A 16,290-nucleotide genomic window follows, 5' to 3' on the forward strand; every position below is an offset into this window, starting at 1 on the left:
GGCCTCCCCGCACCTCCTCACCGTCGTGGCACTGGTCCTCGAGCGCCCTCATGGCGTCGCTATCCTCGCCACATTCCTCCTGCCTCGCCACCACCGCCAAGCCGATGCCGACGCCGGATTTGTACTTGGGAGGAGCTTGGCGGCCTCCCTGCGCCTCCGCCATGCTTCCCCACTGCGGCGCCACCCTCCTCACTCCTGCCTCACCCCGGCTACCTTGCAGATAAGTGTGAGAGAGAGAGAGATGAGGAAGGGAGAGAAGAGGGGAAAGAGAGAGAGATGAGGCTGACGTGGATTACCCTGATATGTGGGACTCACGTGGGTCCCATGCTGACTTAGCCGCCACGTAGGATAAAACCGGGATCAAAACCGCCGAGGAACCTATTGTGACCAGTTTTGTATAGTTAAGTGATCCCGTATATTTGGTTTTGCGGTTCGAGGATGTTTTTTATCCCGATGACAAGTTAAGGGACCTTCGGTGTACTTTTTCCATGGAGGAAACACCAGGTGGGCCCGGCCCATAGAGAGAATTGGTGGGCGGCGGTTTGCCCAATGCCCCCGGCCCACGCAGCAGCAGCTACCGTGGCGGCTGCGACCAGCGAGGGCAACCACCTCGTCGACGTCTCGACGACGACGACCATTCCGGCGCCCTCCACGGTGAGTGATTTCTCGCCCTCCCGTCCGCCGCTGCTTCCATGTTTCCAACTCCCTTTCGACATCGATTCTTCTTATCCGCCTCCCATGTGGATTCGGATTTAGCTAATTAGGTCTCTTTCCCCCATTATTACCTTTTAAATTGGGATTGTGAGCAGCACAGAACGGCATGGCGACCTCTCCAGCTTATCCTCCCCCTGGATCCGGTGAGGGTTTCTCCAAACCGCCCGCTACAGGTAACGCCGCCTAAACTTGCCCTTAGTCTCAACCCCTGGATACAAAGCATGCGCTTCTTTACCTTTGAAAGTTCAAGAAATACAGTGAATAAGATAAGGCAGATTTATTTGTTTCGCTTTTGGTACAAAGATGTGATTTTTAAAAGAAACTAACAGGGTATAACAGGAATGCCTATTTTCTACTGTGATTTTTCGCTCAGTTGCATCACGTGAATAGGATTACAGTAAACGTGTTCTCAATCAGTATTTGATCTTTGCGTTTAGTCGTCTCTCCGGATCTGAAAGATTTGGCCTTCACCTGGTAATCATTTCGATGCATTCATTTCCCTATCCAGGAGGTTTTTGAACCTTGATCCACTTCAATCTCCAAGCAACAGTCTAAATTTAGCTTCAAATTTTGGGTTACCTGTATTTTTTTTCTTTCATGAAATGGAATTATTTCCAAGCTTGTGGTGGCGTCTGTATTGGGTTTCTTTCTCCAAGTTATATTAAGTTTGGTTTCCAAAGAAGAACTTATATTTGCTTTACTACAAAAAAATCATCGGAAAAGGGCTCTTCTGTTGTACACCGATTTATTTATTTGATGCATGTATATAAATTGCTCTCTAATGCATTATAAAGCAAATAGCAATTGATGTTTACAATGATCAGATCCTTGTTCAAGTGGCCATTGGTCAGACCTCCCAGTTGATCTCCTTCACCGCATCTTGCATAGCCTTGAGCTCCCAGAAGCCCTTGCTGTAGCCGATGTCTGCAAGTCATGGTGCTGTGCTGCCATAGCTGCAGGTGTTCCTCGTTCTTGCACACCATGGCTAATGTCCTGGTCTGACAAGCCTCCACATGAACTGGAATATGATGTCTTGCTCAACAATTGCAAATGGCAGTGCCCTATGGGATGTGAATTCCACGACCTTGTCAATGGCCACAAGACTTATGAGGTTAATTTGCCACAAGTGGCTTGGGTTGGTGCATCTCATGGTTCGCTTGCTGCTGCTGATAATCTCTCTAATCTTTTGCTTTACAACCCATTTACCTTTACCACAATCCCTCTTCCGCCGATCACTGATCTAGGGTGTGTGGAGGCAGTCTATGACAGTGAAGGAAGCATTGTGAGATATCGCCTTGGAAAGCACAAGGAAAGTGATGCAAAATTCCTTGGTGTCTGGTTCTACCAGAAGCTTGTGCTGTCATGTGCTCCTTCTCTAGGTGGTGACTATGTCGCGATGATCATCCACAGCTCTGCTAATCGGGTCTCGTTTGCAAGTGCAATAGAAGGTCGCTGGCGATTGGCTTCAACTATAACCCAAGGTAGCGGCGACCGATACGCTGATTGCGTCTACCACAAAGGCAGGTTCTACACCCTGACTATGTATGGTGTTCTTGAGATGTTGGATCTTGATAATCCATGTGAACCAAGAAAGGAGATTTTTTTCACCGAAAGGAACACGGAAAACCCTTTAGTTTTCCTCAGATTCCTAGTGTCAACACCATGGGGTGATCTTTTGCAAATAAAGTTTTCTCGACGTGTTCATCGTACTAAAAGACTTGAGCTACGGCTATGCAAGATTGAGGTTGAAAATAACAGATTGGTAAGATTAAGATCTGCGGTTGCAGCAGCAGCCCTTCGGGAGCATGCGATATTTGTTGGACAAAATCATTCGGTGTGTTTGCCCATCAGGGATTTTCCAGAGCTTAGGTCCAGCTGTGTCTACTTCACAACACCTTGCTTGTGTAACGATGATCATTTTCCTTCTAGGCGGGAAGGTTGGAAAGGTGTAGGGATTTACGACTTGCAAAATCAGATATTTGAGGATGTTTTCCCTTCTTGTGAGCGTGGGTATTCGACCTATCTCCCTATTTCTGAAGTTTGGATCACCCCCAGCCCCGGCCTTTGAAAGAGTACCACATAGCCTTTTAGAAGTTTGCTGGAAGCGTGGAACGGATCATTGCTGCCGTGTGCTTACATTGACTTCAGACTTGTACTTAACTTATCAATGTTATTGTTATATATATTGTTTTGCCGCCTTTTAGAAGTTCGCTGGAAGCCTGGAACAGATCATTGTCGTGTGCTTACAATGACTTGTACTGAACTTATCAATGTTATAAGCATCCGAGTGTTGTAGCCCATGTTCTGTAAGCCGGTCCACTGTTCAACAACGATTGTAGATTGCCAACCATGTAAAAAAATTGCACTTCAGAGGTGCCCAACTCTTTCAAATTCTTCTCTAAGAAGCAAACCTAATGGTCCCAACAAAGGTCTCGTAAGCGGATTTGGATGAATAAACTCCAGAATGATAGGCTTCATACATGTTGATCCGGAGAATCAACGCATAGAACCACCCCCCTCATTGGTAAGTCCCAGCGAACTTATATATTGTTTTGCCGCCTTTTAGAAGTTCGCAGGAAGCCTGGAACGGATCATTGCCGTGTGCTTACATTGACTTGTACTGAACTTATCAATGTTATTGTTATATACTGTTTGCCTGTGGAAATTTTGCCATATGTGCGCTTCATGCTAGTTTTTGTTGTAACTATATCTTGACATTGATCGCAATTATTTTATTTCTTGTTGTAATGACTAATGAGGCACGCAGCGTGATTTAGATTATTGAGTATATTATTATCATGAATTATCTACTCAATTATAGGGATAAATTAAATGTTTTTATATATAAATAAATTCAACAAATAACTTTAAATAATTGGCCTAAGCAATATTCCACATCATAAGAAAATTTTTAAGAAAACATAGTATTTCTTAAAGCAGATAACAAATAATTTATTTGAATAATTCAATAAATAAGTTGGTAAATAGGACTAACAAATAGCAATAAATGTATTGATTGATTGATTTAATCATTTTTTTCGTTAATCGCGATTGTGCCCATTCAATCCGTCTTTGGTAAGTGGTAACCACTTACGCACACTCGACTATTTGTAGCTCGCTGTCGGCGATCGGGTGATCCATGTTTAACGTTGTTACCTGAATCATCTGCTGGAAATGCTGCCACAACAACGAAATGTTCCTTTGAGCAATGTACAGTCGCAAGATCTTTGATTTTACTAAGGCTGCCCTAGTTTTTCAATATTCTGTCCCTTGTTCAATCTTACTCCCATTTAGTCCTTGTTTGGTCCGCGAGAAGAAAATTTGTGAGTGTCACATCGAATGTTTGACCAAATGTCGGAAGGGGTTTTCGGACACGAATGAAAAAACTAATTTCATAACTCACCTGGAAACCGCGAGACGAATCTTTTGAGCCTAATTAATCCATCATGAGCATATGTAGGTTACTGTAACACTTATGGCTAATTATGGACTAATTAGGCTCAAAAGATCTGTTTCGTGATTTCCCCCTAACCGTGCAATTAGTTTTTATTTTTAGAGTAGAATACACCAACGGTCCTTAAACTTGTCAGGAGGTTTCACTTAGGTCCACGAACTTGCAAAGCGCACATCGAGGTCTTTAAACTTGGTTTATTGTATCATCCCGGTCCAAACCCGTGTTTTACCGTGGTCTTGCCTACGTGGCATGGCACGTGGACGATGACATATAATTCTTTCTCCCTTTTTCCTTTTTTTTCTCCCTTCTCTTTTTTTTTCTCCTGCGCAACCGAGCCACCGCACGCCATGGGCGCCGCCACTGCCGCGGTTTTGCCGAGCAGCCGTGCTGGAGGCGAGCGCGCGACGGCGGCAAGCACGCAGGGAGGAAGACGGCGGCGTTGATGGGGGGGGGGGGGGGGGGGGAGGACAGCGGCGGCGATGGGGGAGAAGGGTGGTGACTGGGGGAGGAGGACGGAGGCAACTGGGGAAGGATAAAGGCGGCGCAGAAGGGCCTCGCGCACTCGCAGCTTGCCGCCCTCGATGCCGCCTGCGCGCGCGCTTCCCACTCACCGCTCGCCACCTCCGGCGCCGCCCGCACGCAGGCTCGCTGCTCACGGCACTGCCGTACTCCTCCCCCGTCACCGCGAGCCCAAGCTCCGCCGCCCACCGCCGATCTCCGGCCACGCGTCGCCTTGGGCGTCGCCCACGCTCCCATCCTGCCCCGTGGCTCCGGGTCAACCAGCGGTGGAGCCAGCAGCACGCCGCCAAGGCCCTCAGCTCAGGTCGACAGAGAAGGAGAGGCCGCTGAGCTCGGCGGGGAAGGAGATTAGCGAAGACGGCCAGCGGCAGTGATGGACGAAGACAACGGCCGGCTGCAACAAGCTTGAAGACGGCGAGGAAATCGGCAACGGGCGGACGCTGGCACTGATGGCGTGACCAGGGAGCAGCCGGACCGCGCAGCGAGCAGATCCGCAGCGTGCGACTACGACGAGCCGAGGGTGAGGTAGGTTGATGTCTGCGGCTGCTACTTCTCATGCTGCCTTGTTGGATTTTTGGATTTTGGATTGGTTGCTTGCTGCTGCTTGGATTTAGGCACTGGATCTGACTTGTTGCTGCTGTTGTTTGCGCTGATGGAGTGGCGGTGGACAACGACGAGCAGCCGAGGTGTTGGATGGGCTCGCTGGTGGCGAGGAGCTGCCAGCGCGCCAGTGTGGACTCGGAATTGATGGGCTAGGGCACCGCCGTGTTGACCGGCGGAGGCACGGAAGAAAAAAAAAAAAAGGAGAAGAGAGAAAAAAAAGAAGGGAGAAGGAAGAAAAAAATATAAAAATTTTATGACATCGTTCACGGGGCGTGCCACGTAGGCAAAATCACGGTCAAACGCAGCTTTAGACCGAGATGATACAATAAACCAAGTTTAGAGATCTCGATGTACGCTTTGCAAGTTCATGGACCTAAGTGAAACCTTCTGACAAGTTTAAGGATTGCTGGTGCATTTTACTCTTATTTTTATCTATATTTAATGCTCTATATATGTGTCCAAAGATTCGATGTGATGTTTTTGGAAAAAAATTGGGAAAATTAATAAGGCCTTTTAGTTAGTGGGTGTTTAGATCCAGGGCTGTAAAGTTTGGACGTGTCACATCAGATATACGGACACACATTTAAAGTATTAAACAAAGTCTAATAACAAAACAAATTACTTCGTCATTACCAAATGTTTACTATAGCACCATATTGTTAAATCATGGAGCAATTAGGCTTAAAAGATTCGTCTCACAAGTTAGTCGTAATATGTGCAATTAGTTATTTTTTAGCTTATATTTAATACTTCATGCAGGTGTTCAAACGTTCAATGTGACAGGGTGAAAAATTTTGGGGTGGGATTTAAACAAGGCCTTAATATGCAGAGGGCATTTCCACAGGAGTACGATCTGCAAAAGTTTGACTACGGAGCAATGCTCAATTTGCGGAGGAACATTGGGCAAAAGAATTGAAAAATGAGGCCTTGTTTAGTTGGGGGAAAAAATTAGGTTTGGTTGTCACATCAGATATATAGACATATATTTGAAGTATTAAACATAGTTTAATAACAAAACAAATTACAGATTCCGCCAGGAAATTGCGAGACGAGTTTATTAAGCCTAATTAATCTGTCATTAGCAAATATTTACTGTAGCACTACATTATCAAATTATGACGTAATTAGGCTTAAAAGATTTGTCTCGTAATTTACACGCAAACTGTCTAATTAATTTTTTTTTCATATTTAATACTCCATGCATGTGTCCAAACATCTGATATGATGGGTGAAAAGTTTTTTGTTTTGGGTTATTTAGTTCCCAAAACAAAAAACTTTTCACACATCACATCGAATGTTTGAACACATACATAGAAACATAGGTCTTGTTTGGATCCAAGGGATATTTTATAGCCTTCCCTCAAATAGTCCAAATAGCCTAAAAAGATCCAAAAGGGTGGGCTATTTGAGGGATATCTGGAAATAACCCAAAAAAAAACTATCACACCTAAGGAGTGCTAATTAGGGCTATTTTAGGTGGGACCCACTGAAAAAGTGTCTTTTCTCTTTATCTCTCCATATGAAAGTACATAAAGGCCAAATAGCTTTCAAAATAACCCTTGGATCCAAACAATTTAGGACCATTTTTTTTGAAAGGTTATTTTTTCTTCGCTAAAAAATAGCTCTTAAAATAACTCTTGGCTAGTTCTTTAAACATGCCAATAGTTTGAGTCGTAAATCGTAAGGCATTAGAATTTTGAATCCGAGTAGTAGTGCATTTGTATAATTTCTTTTTATGTTTTTTCTCCTAGATAAGCACACACTAGTAGTAACTAAAAACAATATGGCAGGACCCTATCTGACCCCGAGCTGGTCGGACCTTCCGACCGATATCCTCGTCATCCTGCAACGCCTTGAGCTCCCCCAAGCCCTGGTTTTTGCAGCCGTCTGCACGTCATGGCGCTCGGCCGCCGCAATCGCCAGTGTCCCGTGTTCATCCACGCCATTGCTCATGTCTTGGGCTCATCTCCTCGAACAGAGAGAAGCCCATCAGGTTAAGGTCGGTTCAGCCATGACCTGCAGCTTCCACCATCTCCTCGATGCCCACAAGTCCTACGATGTGAGTTTTCCCCATGGATGCTTTGTGGCATGCTGCGGAGCCTCCCATGGCTGGCTGATCCTCGTAAATGAGCTCGCCAATCTGGTCCTCTGCAACCCGTTCACCTCGCGCGCGATGCCTCTGCCGCCGATCACCGATTTCGCTCGCGTCGAGGGGGGATGCGAAAACGTATCGTTTCGCTGGAGACCGGGTTTATGATGCGGAGCACATGGCAACATGGTTCTACCAGAAGGCGGTGCTGTCTCGCAGTCCATCGTGATATGGACTGGGTTTCTTTTGTTAGGCCAGGAGGAAGCAATTGGCAGGTGGCTTCAACTCTGGATGTTAACGGGAAAGATCGGTATGCCGATTGCGTGTACCACAATGGGGGCATTCTACATTGTGACAGTTCTGGGGATAGTGGAGAAATGGATCTTGAAGGACCGAACGGACCAACGAAGGAGGTTATTGTTTCCAAAATGCAATATTTACCTGGACTTCTTACAATGCACCTGGTGTCTACTCCGTGGGGTGACCTGTTGCAAGTGCGTGCAATTTCGCGAGGTCAAGTGAAGAATGGTACGAGACTCCAAGTTCGCGAGGTTCATCCTGATGGGAGCAAGAAGGTATCACCAAAATCAAAATCAACAATGGCCCTAAAAGAACATGTGATATTTCTCGGGTTGAATCACTCGGCATGTTTGCGCACCAAGAATTTCTCGGGGCTAAGGCCTCGTTGCATCTATTTTTCTGCTCCTTTGATGAGAAGCACATGTGATCTCCTTTATATTTGTCATGGATGGGGAGGCGGTAGGACCTACGACATGTTTCCCCCTCTGTGTACGTAAAAAGGCTATAACCCCTTTCCATCCGAGGTTTGGATCACACCAAATATGTAATGGAATAATCTACTTTAATCTCAGAAATATTGTAATTTGTCTACTTTAATCCTCTTACGCATGAAGTCACATATTTTACTTCCGAAGTACTCACTCCGTTTCAAAAAGAGTGTCTTTGCAGAAAACCAATGGCATACCAGAAAAGGAGCTAAAAGACTGCCATACATGGCAAAACGTTGAATCACAACATTTCTGTAATATTTTCAGTAACAATCAGCTGGAAATATTGAGTATATATCGTCCATGAAAAGGCACTAACAAGAACAATAAGTGTGCTCAGCGAAGCTCCTAGTTACAGTGCTATATACATAGTGTAACTGTGAAATTCAGATGTTCAATTTTTGGGATTCCTTTGAAGTTGGAGCACACACCAGCTAGGACATACTCTCCTCAAAAGGCAAAGTTGGATCATCAATTGGATGAGCGCCTTTGGGCAATATATTTCTGAAATAAAAGAACAAACCAAAACACCAACCTTGAGCATATTTTGCTATTAATATGGAGTAACACCATTATAAAGCATTATATGAACTAAAATCTAAAAGGCTGTTAGAAGATGGATGATTACAGTAGTATTGGCTAGCTACAAAATGCTATACGGCACTTCGACCAACAACGTTAGACTACTTTAGAATACAAGATGCAAGTGTCTCTAGTGATTCATCTCAAACTGGATTTAAACAAAAAAAAAAGCCTTCATGGATTGTGATATGCTGGTTGGTATGGTGCTAAAAAGTTAATAGGATTCATTAAGAAATGTGTTCGATGGATTAAAGCATTTCTTATGACAGCTAAGACCAGCAATTATGGAACATAGCTCCATGTTAGTTATATTTCCCTTATGAAAAGTCTCTAAGACAGAATAGCCTGTTTATTACATTTAACATCTGTGCTCATCTCGATAGAGGGTCTTTTCACAAGTGACAAAGCAATATCTTTCGTAAGCCACCTAAAAACCCTTATCAGAATCATCCACAAGTTTACTCCAAAATGTAGATTACAGTTTGATCATTCTACAGTTACTTTTCTTTACTAGTTGTACTATCACATACCGGGTATTATTTTCTTTTAGTTGGTATAAAGTAAGGGCACTCCTTCCTTTCAACGACAAAAGCTCTCCTATGGTACTTCTATAAAAAATGTAGAATGATAATAAGGTTCAGATTAGTGTATTTACCAATATCTCATCTGTTGATGGGCGATTGGAAGGAATTAGAGCTGTCAATTTCTTCAGCAGTACACTGTCACCACTCCACTTCCAGTCCGCTGGATGTATACCTTTTCTCAAGTTTGTCAAAACATCACGTTGCTCATGTCCAGTTTTGAAAGGGTAGAACAACTCGAAAAATATAACACCTATACTGAATATGTCAGTCTGAAAAGGGATAACCTGAGTTATTAGGTACTCCCTCCATACTCGTAAAGGAAGTCGTTTAGGACAGCGACACGGTCTCCAAAACACAACTTTGACTTCTTATTTCTATAAAAATATTTATTGAAAAGTGATATATGTATACTTTTATGAAAGTATTTTTCAAGACAAATCTATACATATAATTTTTACATTTTCAAACTTAACAACTTAAGAGTTATTTATGATTTATATTCCCAAGGTTTGACTTAAACATTGTCCTAAACGACTTACTTTATGAGTATGGAGGGAGTAGGTATTGCATGTGAATAAAACTGTCATAACTGAACAGTTTGTCCATACGCATACCTTTTCAGTAACATGTTGTCCTTCCTTCAGCTCGGGGGCACTATACATTGGAGTACCACGGTCTGGAGTTCCTTTCAATTCATCAATCTTATTTGTTGCCCAACAAGCATGGCCAAAATCAGCGATTATCACTAAACCATTTGATCCAAAGAAAATATTGCTTGGCTTTAAGTCCCTATGTACAATGCCCTCATGGTGAATACACTGGACAGCTCTTGTTATTTCTTCAAAAAGCATCCATGACTCTTCTGTATTTATTTCACGTGGTCCAAAACGAAGATCATTCCTAAGGGTCCTGCAGAATAGTTTCAATTTCATGTCATTGGTTTAACACATGCAAATGAGAGTGATATTCAGGTTATCACACACAAGCATGCAAAGCATCAAGTGCGAAAGTTGTATGGCTAAATTGTGAACCCATTGTTCTAAACCCTGTAACATGTTTCATACCTGAGACAATGCTCCATTAGAATGATCACATATTTATCCTCACTGGAACTTGACAGATCATCTTCGGTGGAACAGGATTGATCATTCTCAGTCGAACATGATAGATTCTCACTAAAATATGGGTCATCATCAGTGATCCAAGCCTAATGCAAATAAGTACAGTCAGATCATTCATAGGTTTCCAATTGCAACTTTGCAACATATATGCGAAAGACATTTTTGTTACGAACTTATAATTTACCTGGTAGAAACTAACTACACATGGGGCTTTTAGACAAGACATGATTTTCACTTCCCTGTAAACACATAAGCAGTTACAATAGACTTGATAAGCATGTTTGAACTTTGAAAAAGATCCATCCTGAGGGGAAAGCCACAAACCTAGGCTCTCTATTGTTGATTGCGTCCATATCATCAAAGTTTTCTGTTATTTGCATAATTTTCATTGCATAGTGAACTTCAGGGATATCATGATGTTGACACACACTGTCACGAGCCACACATTGAAAGACTTTGCTTGTTGAACCTCCACCTGTTACAAATTTCTTTCTGAGAATGGTTGTGAAACTTTTTAATTCAATAATTTATGAAAATGCATACAAATTGCTCACCCAACAGCTTAATGACTCTATAGTCATTTGCACTAATTTTAGCACATATTAGCTTCTTGAGATCGTCTGAGAATTCCTACAAGAAAAAGTGAAAGGACATAAACATAATACTAAAAAATTACCTTCCAACAGCGAAGCAATTAATTAGTAAATACAACTATTTACCAAGGGACCTTCGAATTGTAAAATAGAAATAGAGTCCTGAGACCAAATGGCGGAGACCTGAAATAAATTTCAATTTCTATAATTCAAGAAATAATACGTTTAATCTTTAGGAATTCCATTTATGGTCCAAACCTGAGTTCTGTCATCATCAATTTCAGGTGCAATTGCAATGGTTTTTAGCACTCCCTCCTTCTCATTCTGCTGTAGCCACTTCACACGATATCCTTTTGTGAATTCCCAACAGCCATCGCCTTGCAAAAGTTACAAGACAAAAGAAGAGAGATTGAAACACAAAAGAACTTTCAGTTTTTTTTTCAGTAATTATTTGATCTTATTCCTACCGAAAACAGATAGCACAACACGCGGAATTCCTGGCCACATCCGTATCTGTACTGAATAATACTTGTGCCCATGTCCCTCTTCCTCTTCCGTTTCGTCGCTACTCCCGGAAATCTCCTCCTCCTCCTTCTCCACCCGCTGGTCTTCCCTCCTCAAGGGAGGGGAGACGAGCGATACCCCTGACGTCGGCAGCTTCAAGCAGCAGGAGATAAACCGCCGCTTCCTTGCCGGGATTAGCATCCTCTGCTTCATCCGTACCGATGGCGCTGGCATGGGCTCGGTGAGGCAGCAGAGGAGACGGCGGGTGGGAGAGGCCAAACCGCCCCACCTCAACGGCGCCACCCTCTCCGTCGAGCAAAAACATGAGCAGCGACATCGGCGGCGGCGCATCGGTAGCGGCCTCCTCCGCAGACACCGCCGAAGCCGGCGCAGGGTGCTCTGCCGCAGCAGCCATGATCGTCGCATGAAGCACGCCGAGCGGATGCGGTCGGGGGTGGGGGATGGGGGGGGGGGGTGGGACTCGCGGCGGGAGAAGGGGAGAGATGGCGCAAACCCTAGCGAGAAGATTGCCGCCGCGTTGCGAGGTAGCCGAGGAGGAGGAGGAGAGGGAGGCGCCGAGGCGGGAGCCGGGAGGCGATGAATTGGGGGAGAAGAAGTGGAGCCACACGGATTCTTTCTGTGGGACCCATCAGCAGTCACCGAGTCACTGACATGTGGGCCCGCTTAATAGACGGCCCACATGTCAGTGACACAAAGTTAGAGAGAAGCAAGAATATGAGATGCACAGGTGAGGCAGATTTTAGTGCCTGAATAATCAGGCAGCAACTCAATACTCCCTCCATCTCGAAAAAAAGCAAATGAACATTTCTAGTATAATGAATCTGGACAGTGCTTTATTTAGATTCGTTGTACTATGAGGTATCTAGGTTGGTTTTTTTTTGGGCGGAGGGAGTACAACATACTGAACGCACCAATTGGAATTTTCATTTTTTTTAAGAGGAATCTGAAAGTCTCAACATGCAAGTTATTTTCTTCATGCTACGCAAGAACACATGTAGATTTACAAGAGATTCAGCTTACATAGGCTGAATGCCTGAATCATTTATTAGCCCCCCAGTATAACTGAAGGACTGACCACCACCCAGATTATCCATCATTCACACCAAGTTTACATTACCACAAAAGAGCTGTAGTAAGGTAAATCTGCTGCACTTTTGTGAAGCATCAACATGCTTGCTGTAGTTGTTCTGAAGCTAAGTTAAAAAAATCTATCCAGGGGAATAGATTCATTCAACAAGGCTGCTTCTGAAGGTTGTAACCTCCTGCTCCTGACTCGAGCAAGAAGAGAGCAGGCTCCGTTTTGGCTGCACACCCAAACTTGAACGTACTGTATTTCCGGTGCACGCCGGTGAGCTTGCCTGCTCCGGCCTTCTGGTGGAAATCTACCATCATCCTAGAACACTCACTGAAAAGGAGAACAAGAGAAAGAAATATGATCAGCTCAAGTATGATCACCATACATCTGAAGACATAAATGCTTGTAAACGCAGGCAGGGAATGCGAAGGCGAAGTGCTACTTACAGAAGCTGCTCTCCGGTATATCTACTATGTAGTTCGCAGGTCTTTGTCCACTGCTGGCAACGAGTGAGAGCACATTGTGCTGTGTAAACTGCAGCAGCAGCAAGAAGCGAAGGTCGGTACTTGAGCATTTGGTATTCCACCAGGGAGAGCTCCAGAATGAAAAAGGAAAGTAGCTGTAGCTGTGATTGACAACATGCATTATATTGGCTGTTGGGAGCTTTGTTATTCAAGTGATGAAAAACACTGATTTTGTAATGTTAGGATAAATCACCTGCTTGTCAGACTGAGCTGCCTTCAGAAACCGTCTCATAAAAACGTAAGGTGTTGGTACAGACATGTTGAACTGGAGTGTGTTTAGGATCAACTTTTCCTACTCAATGAGGAGATTTACTTGTTTAGTACGACTGCCAACAGGCCATGGCACTCTAAAATAAAAGAGGACAATATGCAAGCACACACAAATATGAAGAGATAATAAAAAAGGATGTAAACAGAGATATTAATTTGGATGTCATAGAAGCATTGGTCTATTTGGATATCTAAGGACTTGTAGCATTGGTCATGAAGTCAATGTAAGTGCATACTGTATTGAACGAAATACCATTTCCAGAATTTGTCCTTTTGTATAAGCCCGGTCAGAAATTAGCACTAGATCCTCGACGACAGGGACTGCGACTTCCTCATATTTGCAAGCAAGAAGCATAGCTGTCACTCCAACTAGCTGCAACTTCTTCCTTGGCACAACTTGTTTTTCCAAGAATCTGTCTACTATGTTAACAGTAAGAAAGAGAGTCTCATCCATCAGCTCAAACTTGTGATGGACCTGGCAAGACACCAAATAAGATATCAAATTCAAAGATTGAATCTACTAAAAGATAAGAATGATTCTGGGTCTGCATATGCTTCTCTACCTCAATGAGCCAATCAATCAGAATTGCTCTCATCTTTTCATTTATGTCTCCTTGACTGGACATGTAATCAGGCTGCACACAACTCATTTCCTGCGTAAAGCCCCATGTTTGCAATGTAGTTAAGACTGTTGCCTGAAGTATCAATCTAATTTGAGGATGTCAATCTAACTTATTTATTTTCTATGGAATGACAAATTTTGCTTATACAAACATATTCACGTATTACACAATCTATAGCAATCAATTCAAGATTACGCAAACAAAACGATAAAAAGAAGGTATGCAATGTCTGACACTGAAATGACAAGAGATTACCTCATTTTCTCTATAGAACTTGTACAACTCTTCGACGTACTCGGTTGCTGCAAGCGGATTCCCTGAGTCGGCACTGTCAATGTCCATCATGGACTCATCCTCATCAGTATCATTGCATTCATCCTACAAGTCCAAATGTAACAGTAAGAGAGACCATCGGTTTTACACAGCAAGTCAACTGATCATCACACAGTATGCATACCACGGCAATATAGTCGTTCGATTCGCACGATTCCACATCGTCGTCAACTGTGCCATCGGGGATGGGGTTCTTCTGTGGATCAGGGCAGACGACCGCTGCATCAGCCACGGAAACCTGATGGTCAAGCTGTTCTTTTCGCGTCAAGGAGGCCGCGAAATTCCTGGATCACTCAGAGCGAGCGTACCATCATCAGATCAAGGCTGCAAGAAACACATCAGAGCGGGCAGCAATGGCGCACACGTCCTAACCTCGTCATAGGCCGGTGGCTCACCACCAATGCAGGCTTCTGCTCTTCCTTCCCACTCTTCCTGACAAAAGCAAAAAAACAGACCACAAAGGATTGGGATCTCGATCCAAGAAGCAGCGAAGAAAAAGACACGATCTTTTTTATCTTTTTTCACGAGATCTCCGAGATTCTCGGCGCGGGGGGAGACGGTGGTTTACTCTAGCATCGGCTTCTTGGCGATCGCGGACGGGTGCGGCGGCGCCCCGACGAGGTTGTTGATGTCCCTGAGCGGCCTCCGGTTCCCCATCTCTGCACCAACCCAGGGAGCAAGAATCAGCAGATCAGCAATCGGGGACAAAATCCAAACCAAGAACAACCCGCGCCGCCGGCCGCCGACCCACCTCCGATCCCCGGCACGGGCTTCCCCACCGCCGCCAGCCTCCGGTTCTCGCTCGCCCTATCCATCGCAGGTAAGCACGATCCACACGATCTACAGGCGGAGGAGAGCCGAGACGCCCATGGCGATGGCCTGCGTGGGATCCAAACGAACGAAGTAAACACCACCACAGCGGCGGCGTCTAATAAAAGCGACGAGGCGTACACCACCAGCAACGTCTCCCTCTCTGACTGCGTTGGGATTCGAAGAGGGAGAGAGAAATTGGGGGAAATTTGACTAATATCGTAACCTGTTTTTGGTTTGGATTTGGTTTTGGATTTAATTTGGGGGAAAAAAAGGTAATCAGCGATGGATGGGCGACGCGTTCGTACTAGTACGAGAAAGGAGGGGGGGTTTGTCTGCGAGGTTTGAAAGGAGCGGAGCACACACAGAGGGGGGCCAACGGCTAGTGGGCCGCCCGCGCCGACGCACGCGGAATGGGAGCCGTTGGATCGGGGGAACAGATCGGGCCGGCCCCGCGGTCGTAACGGTCGCCCCGCGCTTGGTTGCGTCGCCCATGTGCTTTCAAAAATCGCACGGTCGGTCCGGTGGTGCGCCATCCGACCCGGGCCGCATCGCGTCGCGTCCGTTCGGTTTGTGGGCTTTGTGGGGGTGATGTCACGCTGACCTGCGGGCCCAGGGTTGGTTTCGAGAAGCGTGGCGAACCAGCGGCACGTGGATGATGACGTGGGGACCAGCGGTGGCTAGTTGGACCAGTGGCACGGTGCTGCTGCTAGTAGCTCTCCGCTTCACTCCAGTAGGCGAGTTCGAGTGGAAGTTTACTTTAGCTCATTTAGATTTATCCTAAAATAAGTTTTCGAGTAAATTTCACTAAACTACATATATTTTAATCAAATTATCACAAAACTACAGATTTAAGGAGATGTATCACAAAAATACAGATTTAGCACTAAATTTCTCAGAGAACTACAGATTTAATGTGGAGTATCGCAAAACTACAGATTTAGTAACAAAATTATCACAAAACTACAGGTTTAGTGTCAATTCAATCACAAAACTTATGCATTTATAACTCAAATATAACACTAGTGCTAAGGATTTAAATTCCAATATATGTAGTTTTGTGATAACTTTGTTAATAAATCT

The 16,290-nt window shown here is 44.5% G+C and overlaps 2 protein-coding genes and 1 pseudogene across 5 annotated transcripts; 1 reads left to right on the forward strand and 2 right to left on the reverse strand.

Moving 5' to 3' along the window:
* The first annotated feature begins 531 nt into the window (after nucleotides 1-531).
* Nucleotides 532-3,105, forward strand: LOC127769479 (uncharacterized). Of its 2 annotated transcripts, none has more exons than XM_052295064.1 (3): nucleotides 532-654; nucleotides 810-887; nucleotides 1,539-3,105. In XM_052295064.1, exons 2-3 carry the CDS (start codon nucleotides 821-823, stop codon nucleotides 2,780-2,782), a joined length of 1,311 nt encoding a protein of 436 aa, XP_052151024.1. In that variant the 5' UTR covers nucleotides 532-654; nucleotides 810-820; the 3' UTR covers nucleotides 2,783-3,105. The 2 variants fall into 2 exon arrangements, with proteins under 2 accessions (XP_052151024.1, XP_052151023.1); XM_052295063.1 differs by having other exon boundaries at nucleotides 547-654; nucleotides 815-887.
* Nucleotides 3,106-8,452: 5,347 nt separating this feature from the next.
* LOC127772082 (uncharacterized) lies at nucleotides 8,453-11,975 on the reverse strand (annotated as a pseudogene).
* A 547-nt stretch (nucleotides 11,976-12,522) lies between these two features.
* On the reverse strand, nucleotides 12,523-15,496 carry LOC127769376 (cyclin-B2-1). 3 transcript variants are annotated; one of them, XM_052294931.1, is made up of 10 exons: nucleotides 15,149-15,496; nucleotides 14,966-15,056; nucleotides 14,770-14,829; nucleotides 14,522-14,681; nucleotides 14,320-14,442; nucleotides 14,005-14,094; nucleotides 13,695-13,916; nucleotides 13,365-13,463; nucleotides 13,094-13,266; nucleotides 12,523-12,977 (listed from the first exon to the last, which is right to left on the reverse strand). In XM_052294931.1, the coding sequence occupies exons 1-10, from the start codon at nucleotides 15,210-15,212 to the stop codon at nucleotides 12,803-12,805; spliced, it is 1,257 nt and encodes a 418-aa protein (XP_052150891.1). In that variant the 5' UTR covers nucleotides 15,213-15,496; the 3' UTR covers nucleotides 12,523-12,802. The 3 variants fall into 3 exon arrangements, with proteins under 3 accessions (XP_052150891.1, XP_052150890.1, XP_052150892.1); XM_052294930.1 differs by having other exon boundaries at nucleotides 13,094-13,272; nucleotides 15,149-15,492; XM_052294932.1 differs by having other exon boundaries at nucleotides 12,815-12,977; nucleotides 13,094-13,181.
* Nucleotides 15,497-16,290: the final 794 nt, after the last annotated feature.

Source organism: Oryza glaberrima, chromosome 4 (genome assembly GCF_000147395.1).
Source record: "Oryza glaberrima chromosome 4, OglaRS2, whole genome shotgun sequence".
NCBI classification, from domain to species: domain Eukaryota; kingdom Viridiplantae; phylum Streptophyta; class Magnoliopsida; order Poales; family Poaceae; genus Oryza; species Oryza glaberrima.